At 34.5% G+C, this 8,059-nt stretch overlaps 2 protein-coding genes across 2 annotated transcripts; both read right to left on the bottom strand.

The window, feature by feature from the left end:
* Positions 1-449: 449 nt before the first annotated feature.
* LOC137839085 (uncharacterized) lies at positions 450-2,231 on the bottom strand. The gene is made up of 2 exons (XM_068648214.1): positions 1,631-2,231; positions 450-1,453 (listed from the first exon to the last, which is right to left on the bottom strand). Exons 1-2 carry the CDS (start codon positions 2,229-2,231, stop codon positions 450-452), a joined length of 1,605 nt encoding a protein of 534 aa, XP_068504315.1.
* A 4,402-nt stretch (positions 2,232-6,633) lies between these two features.
* On the bottom strand, positions 6,634-7,750 carry LOC137806597 (transcription factor PRE6-like). Its single transcript, XM_068606800.1, has 2 exons — positions 7,483-7,750; positions 6,634-7,029 (listed from the first exon to the last, which is right to left on the bottom strand). Exons 1-2 carry the CDS (start codon positions 7,609-7,611, stop codon positions 6,877-6,879), a joined length of 282 nt encoding a protein of 93 aa, XP_068462901.1. The 5' UTR covers positions 7,612-7,750; the 3' UTR covers positions 6,634-6,876.
* Positions 7,751-8,059: the final 309 nt, after the last annotated feature.

Below are 8,059 nucleotides of genomic sequence, written 5' to 3'. Positions count from 1 at the left end.
ATATGCATGATAAGACTGATAAGTATATGACAACATTCATAATGAGTTTTATGAGCCTACACAAAACAACAATGAAAATCATGTAGAAGGAGAGAGCATAAGATGATCCACCTAAATCAGAAGAGCACCAACATTTCTAGAAGACTATCACCATCAACTCATGTTATCTCCATTCAATAAAAGGTTGTTGGTTTTTTAGAATATTTCAGAGGAAGATATATTATTATCATTGCTAACAATTACATTTATAGTACTTGCAGTAACAAACTCTTAACTAATTTTATGAGCAGTTACCTAGAAATATTAAATCAACAATTAAAATAGAATTAAAACAGAATAATAAAATATCACTTGCACTTATGTGCATTTATTTGCAGTTTAAAAACAAAATTTCCAACACTCCTCCTTGATTTTTTGAATTGCAAATTCCAATCTTCTGTCTTGAGAACTCAAACTTGTTGGTTGGAAGTGACTTGGTAAACAAATCTGCAATTTTTATTTTTTTTCATCCTCGCTTTGCTTAATCTCCATTCAACACCTTTTGATTTGACATAAGGTGCAGATTCTAAAAGACTTTTGTTAAAGCCTAAGCTGATAAGATAACCTTTGTCTTCTTTTCCTTCCACAATGAGACCTTTAGGTTGCTCAACAGAAATTTCCTCTTCAAGAAATCCATTTATGAATGTTGACTTGACATCCATTTGATGTACCTTTCTATTTCTAGGTATGTCAACAAGCTCCCGAGTTTTGTTCTTCGCAATCATATACACCTCTTCCTCCATTTTCTTTTTCGGCTTTGGGTTATTGATAACTTCTTTGTGATCAACAGGTTCTTTGTGATCCACAGGTTCACATATTGCAACGTTACATCTATGATATATGTCAGAGAGTAATCGATTGCCTTTAATTGGTGGATCGTCTTCTATTTCAGATTTTTGCATCTTGAGAAGTCCTTGATCAGACGGCTCCTCCTGAAATAGATCTAATGAGAAACTTTTGCCTCTCATTTGTACCTTGAACAAATCTTGTCCTGTAGCATCCTTGATCAAACAATGGTTATCTTCAAAAAACACCTTGAAGCCTTTTTGCAGCAATTGACCAACACTCAATAAATTTTGGTCTATGTTAGGTACATAAAACACATCAGTAATAGTTTTAATACCTGAATGTGTTGCTACAACAATGGTTCCTATTCCTTTTACTGAAATGTGACACCCATGGCCTATCTTGACATTTGAAATTTTTGAAGGCTTCAACTCCTTGAAAAGTTTTTTGTCATAAGTCATGTGATTTGTGCATCCACTATCAATTAGCCACGATGCACTTGAAATATTGTTGGAGAAACCAGTTGCAACGAAAAGTACATCCTTCTCCTCATTTGCAAATTGAGCATCTACGTCTTTTTGCTCACTTTGGTTTACATCTTGTTGCTCACTTTGGTTTCTACAAATGACTGCGTCATGCCCAAGTTGATTGCACTTGTTGCACTTAGCATCAGGTCTTCTCCAGCACTTAAACAGTGGATGACCTAACTTGTTGCAATGCTTACAAGGAGGGTAATTTCTCCTTTTGTTGTTATTGTGTGCAATAACTTCTCCATTTTCTTGCTGGTTCTGCTTGATCTAGCTACCTTTGTTTCTCCAACCACCTTTATGATTGGTTGTTAAGGCTCCTTCTATTACTCCATCTTGTCTCATAGCTCTTCTTTGTTCTTGTGCTTGTAAAGCATTTAAGAGCTCTGCAAGAGAAATTTTTGATAGGTCCTTTGTGTTCTCTAGGGTTGTTATGGTGACTTCAAACCTCTCTGGAACCGTTACAAGCAGTTTTTCCACAATTCTTGAATCTTTTAACACAAATCCAAGCAACCTCACATTGTTGGCAATGCTTAGAAGTCTGTCAGAATACTCTTTTACGGTTTCTGACTCCTCAATTCTCTGCAGTTCAAACTCCCTGATTAGATTCAGCACTTGCATTCCACAAATCCTCTCATCACCTTCATATTCGGTCTTGAGGTAATTCCAGATTTCTTTTGCTGACTTCAAGGACATTATCCTTGTGAATACCATAGGAGATACAACTGCAAATAGACATGCTTTTGCCTTTGATCTTTTCATCTTCTGTGATTTTATTTGTGCCACAGTAGGGTTTTCTGGAAGGGACTGAATTTCCTCTTCTACAGCTTCCCAAAGATCCAAAGCCTCCAGATAAGTCTCCATATGAATTGCCCACATTTGATAATTTTCTCCATCGAAGACTGGTGGTGCAACAGCTGAAAAACTTGATTCTCCTTCCTTTTTGACCTCACAGATCCCTTAAGAAGAGTGCTCTTGATACCAATTGTTGGTTTTTTAGAATATTTCAGAGGAAGATATATTATTATCATTGCTAACAATTACATTTATAGTACTTGCAGTAACAAACTCTTAACTAATTTTATGAGCAGTTACCTAGAAATATTAAATCAACAATTAAAATAGAATTAAAACAGAATAATAAAATATCACTTGCACTTATGTGCATTTATTTGCAGTTTAAAAACAGAATTTCCAACAAAGGTTGAAACAAAACAACAAGGTACAATATCATATTCACTCAGTGATGATTTCTAGCAAATTGTTAGAAAAAAAACTAAATTATATTCTCTCTATTTTGTCTTAAACTGAGCCACAATTCTACGAGGAAGCTAAGCAACACCCTGAATGGGTAGAAGCCATGAAGGCTAAAGTTAAAGCTCTTAAAGCTAACAATACTTGGGAAATAGTTGATCTTTTTCACAACAAAATATACATTGGCTGCAAATGGGTTTACAAGATCAAACGTAAGGCGAATGGGAAGATTGAGATATATAAAGCCAGACTTGTAGCAAAAGGCTACACACAATGCAAAGGTATTAAATACATAGATACATATTTGCCCGTGGCAAGACTCACTACCATGCGTACCATTTTAGTAATAGTTGTTATCAAAGACCAACATCTTGAGCAACTTGATTTGGACAACACATTCTTGCATGGTGATCTATGAGAAGAAGTATACACGAATTTTCCCTCAGGCATCACTACTACAAAAAGCAATCATGTTTGTTATCTAACCAAATCGTTATATGGTTTAAAACAAGCAAGCAAACAGTAGTACGAGAAGCTTACATCTTTTCTTCACGCTATTAACTTTACTCAATCAAAGGCAAATAATTCACTCTTTATTAGAAGAATTGAAACATCTTTCATCTCTCTTCTTATATATGTAAACAATATATTACTTGTTGGAGACAACATAAGAGATATTGAAACAATTAAAAGTTCCTTAAACAATTCTTTTTTTAAAAATAAAATATTTAGGCCATTTGAAATACTTCCTGGGATTAGAAATTACTAGAACTAAAGAAGGAATACATATCTTTCAAAGAAGAAAATGCTCTCAATGTCTTTCTTGATTTTGGTTTATTGAGTGCAAAACCTGCAATCACCTATGATTAAGAAGACTGAAAAACTTTTTGATCATATGCTTCTTTATATTGAATAATCATTGGAAGATAGTTGTATTTAGTTAATACCATACCAGAAATCAATTTTTAGATGCAATTCCTCGGCTAGTTTGTCCAAGCTTTACCAAAGCTTCATCACCAAGTTGTCCAACGAATCCTTAGATATATCAAACCCTTACTTACATAAGGTATGCTTTATTATTCTAAGAATTTTGATGTTTTGATTAAAGCTTTTAGTGACTTTAATTGGGCTTCATGTGCGATCACTTGTCGTCTACCATAAATTTTTATATCTTGGAGAATTTTTTATGTCATGAGCAAAACACTATATCTAAATTGTTCTTGTCGGTTGACCTGCTCGCCGGTTGACTCTGATGACAAGCTATAGTTCTGTTAGTCTCTTCATGAATCTGTCTTTCGCTCTTGCCGCTGTGGAACGTAGCTCCGTTGAAATAGAGGGGGCCTTACAGGGCTTATAAGAATCAAGAAGTAGTGAATTTCAGTCTTAGAAACAGCGTACCTTAACCTGGGATGTCAAGTCCCTTTTATAGTTTACCTCTTGTAATAATTTTCTATCACGAGAATATAATCTCAACTAAAAGCATACTCAACAAGAAAATATTCTGCTCAAGGGCACACACTCACGGTGTTGCAACAGTACAAAATCTTTCCTTCATGGAGTGCATACAATAATAACATAATAAACACCAGGGTACCAACTCAAGTACCAGTATCAGGGGTCCAATCTATTTACGTAGTCACCCTCAGCGTGGCGCTACGCTATCTTTTGAATACATGCAACCTAACCTCTAGGTGCCCTAGCACACATGGGCTTAGGTTTTAAAAGAAAATGTTTACTTTAACTAGACCCTCTGCGGACTAAGCATTCCCCTAGGTCCAAAACTACCCCTCGCTAGCTGCCTATGCCTTATGCACAAAGGGTTATACGAAAAAAGAACTAATAAACATATGGGGCCCAATCACATGGCCCACCAACTTGGCCCAAGAGCCAAGCTGACCTGTCTATGGCAGATGCTAAGGTTCGACCACCGAGCTTTGAGCTTTGAGCGCTCTGGTCCAATACATAAATATTCTTCTAAGGTAGTATCGAGCCTTAGCCTCTACTTGCTGCAAAATCCAATGACTTGCTTACCTTCATGAAGACCTTTGTATCACTCCCAACAATGTTTTTTCAGCCTCTTCTATGACAACCAATCCACAAGATATATAGCATAAAACAACAACTTTTATGAAAGGACTAAACACATGGACATAGATTGATTGTCCTGTGTGGTTAGAGAGAAACTTCAAGAATGTCTATTACATCTTCTCCCTATAAACACCCCCTATAAACACCGTTGATAAGCATGCAAACATTCTCACTAAGCCCTTCATTTTGAAACTTTTTATAGACTTTTGTCTCAAGCTCGGTGTGCTAAGTATTCACCCACCAGTTTGAGGAGGGTTTTGATGTTTCAAGTTTTTATTATTTGAATTTTATTATGGCCTAACCCATTTCTTTTATGTATTTAATCTCTGGATGGATGCATAGGTGTAGAAATGTAAAAATAATAAAATTTTCTTGTTTTTTCAGTGAGTGACCGCCGTCTACTCTTTTATGCACCATCTATCGAGAAATCTCAAGATATTTCTCATATACAACTAATTAATAATTTTTTAATAATAATAATAATATAATATAATATAATAATATTTGAAAATTATCTTGCTTAATCATATTCGTATTATTATATTATTATAATTAGATTTTCTATTCTATATAAATTAGGAAGGGTGAATATATCACCATCACTATGTATTCCAAAACGTAAAAAGCTACGGCAATCCCATGTATCCCCACCCCGCAAGCGTACCTACAGGTACATGTCTGGGAATAAGTTGTTTCATATTGTTTTTTAAAAGTAATATTTTTTCACTCACTCATAGAAAAATAATCGCTTGATAATTTAATATATTAATATTTTAATCATATTTCTTTTAGTCTCATACTTCAAATATTGATATATTATTATATTATTAAAATAAATTATACAATGGGTGTATTTTTTTGAAATTAAGATGTTAAAGTATTATTTTTTACTGTCTTTTCCGCGGATACCCTCTGAATGTAAAAATAATTGAAGTAACTGAATAATATCTGACTATTTTGAAAGTTTTTCTCACTTTTTATTATATTTTTGCAATAATTTATCACAAGTCTTCATGAATTAAAACTCCCACGGTTTACAAATAATTATTTTGGCAAGGTTTTTGAGTAAGCCAAATTTAACACAGGGATTTCGACAATTAAGCAAAGACAAATTTTGAGGGGATTAAAGCTATTGGGACATATAGCCCATTCTTCAAAACTTTTTGTTTTCTTTCACATTTGGTAAAATAATTTAGGAGGAGGGACGATACTTCATTTTAAAGCAAGAAAGCACAAAATAAAAAATAAAAACACTTTGAAGGACTTCCATTTATTTCACTTTTAATAAAAGGGAGATACATATAAATTCTATTTGCAACTACATTTTTTAAGAAAATAATTTATTCACAATTATTGCAGAAGGTGTATCTACCAAGAAAGTTCAGCACAATTAATAGATAGTGATCTTTGCCACTCAGAATTACAGTTATATTTCTCGTTACAAAAAATTGGTTTATCATTTTATATTTTTGAATTCAGTCATCCAAAAACTATATATCTCTTATTAGTGTTTTAGATATGTATAAAAAAATGATATATATATTGTGTTCATGTACCTGGCAGATGCTTGTTTAATATGTAAATAATTGAAATATGCAGTTGTTATCATTATCCGTATACATATGGTGCATATGAAAGAACAGAGATAGATATGTAAATGTACATACAGTGATAAAGGTTGATGATGAATGATTCATTGTATACAGTGGTCCAACACTAATATCACGGGTTGGCCTGAACAAATAACCGAAAATGGTGTGGGGGCAATGTCACATGTAATAGGTCAGGTTCAAACTTGACCCTTTAAATGGGTCCACGCAAAACCGCTGAGTTTCTCTAATAAGATAGATTGCTAAGTTCAAACTAAAGCATGTTGCAGCCTCCGAATTTGAAAAATATATATGTGTGTGTATATATATATATAAGTATTTGAACTAACTGAAAACTCATAAAGTTGCAAGGTCATTTTATTTATAGTAATACAATTTGATGATAGTCAATACAAAGTGTGTGATGAAACTAGGTAAGGGCGAAGATGGAGCCCATGGTAACCCTTTTTTGCTTTGGTCACAAAAACCAAACCCTACGCAGAATAGAGGATATGAAAATAACCAAAATTAACATGGACATGCACACGACACATAACATTAAAGCTCTATAATAACTATTAGAATATTAATTATTACATAAGTAAGCTCCTAATAATGGCTGCTTGGGCACTGTTGGAGTCTGTGGTGGCCAAAAGTTGTGACAACCGGTCACTCAAGTCGTCAACCTCTCTGTGCAAGCTTTTGATGTAGTTGCAAGTCTCCTGCAACACCTTAGAAGCTGAAACCTACATCACAAGAACCAAAACAATTATAAAAAAACTATAATTTCATTATTTGCCACATTTTGCATTTAATGCCACTAAAGGTATATATATAATCAATGATGGCAAGAGGGAATATCCAAGTCCCACACCCTTACAAGTTGTGGGTAAAATAACATTAAAGGGAGGGCACACGCGTGACTTATCTAGCAAGGCCAACCAAAGCCACAGAAAATCTGTGTTTTTGTGTCTTCTGCATGTGACTTGTTCGCGTGAGAGAGAGAATGGTGAAAGAGATAGCAACTAAATACGAAAAACTACTACTATTATTTATAAAAATATATAAGAGAGAAACCGAAACAAACAAATGATGTAATACATAATTGTGGAATTGTAAAATGAAAAAAGATAAGAACAAAACAAGGTAGAAAATGAGACAGAAGCGAAGTTATATACGATGATGAAAATTATTGGTACCTTGTCGGAACGTCTTGCTCGAAGCTCAGGGATAAGTTGTTGTAACTTGGAAACGAGATCAGTGATCTGAGCATCAGTGATCTCAGTGGAAACAGGCGATTGTCTGGAACGAGATCTTCTGGTAGACATTGTTAATTAAAGGGGAGTGTGAATGATGAGTGTGTCAGAAATAGTATTTGGTGGTGCGTTTTGATTTGTTGAAGATAAGTGAAAGAAAGAGACTGATATATAGATAACGTGTGTGCCTGAGAACTAAGAGCTAAGAACTAAGTTTAACTACTAACTACTAAGCTACCTAGAGTAGAGGGTAGAGGAGGCAGCTACTAGTTCTTGGGGTGCCTTTGCCTCGGAAAGGGAGGAATAGGAAGTGAATTTGTCAGAGTGAGAAAAGGAAGCTAGGTAGGTAGGTATATAGAATTGAGGAATATTGAAGGGAGAATTGAGTTGAGTTGAGAGATGATAAAAGCATGAGAAGAGAGAGATGAAGGTAGAAATGTGTCAGTGGGTGTTGGAAGTTGAAGAGGCCAAGTGCATGGGAAAGGCATTGGGGGTGGGGATGTTGTTAAATAGGGTTATG

Source organism: Phaseolus vulgaris, chromosome 3, assembly GCF_000499845.2.
Source record: "Phaseolus vulgaris cultivar G19833 chromosome 3, P. vulgaris v2.0, whole genome shotgun sequence".
NCBI classification, from domain to species: domain Eukaryota; kingdom Viridiplantae; phylum Streptophyta; class Magnoliopsida; order Fabales; family Fabaceae; genus Phaseolus; species Phaseolus vulgaris.
The sequence above is the reverse complement of the archived record's forward strand: the minus strand, read 5'-3'. Positions and strand labels throughout refer to the sequence as shown.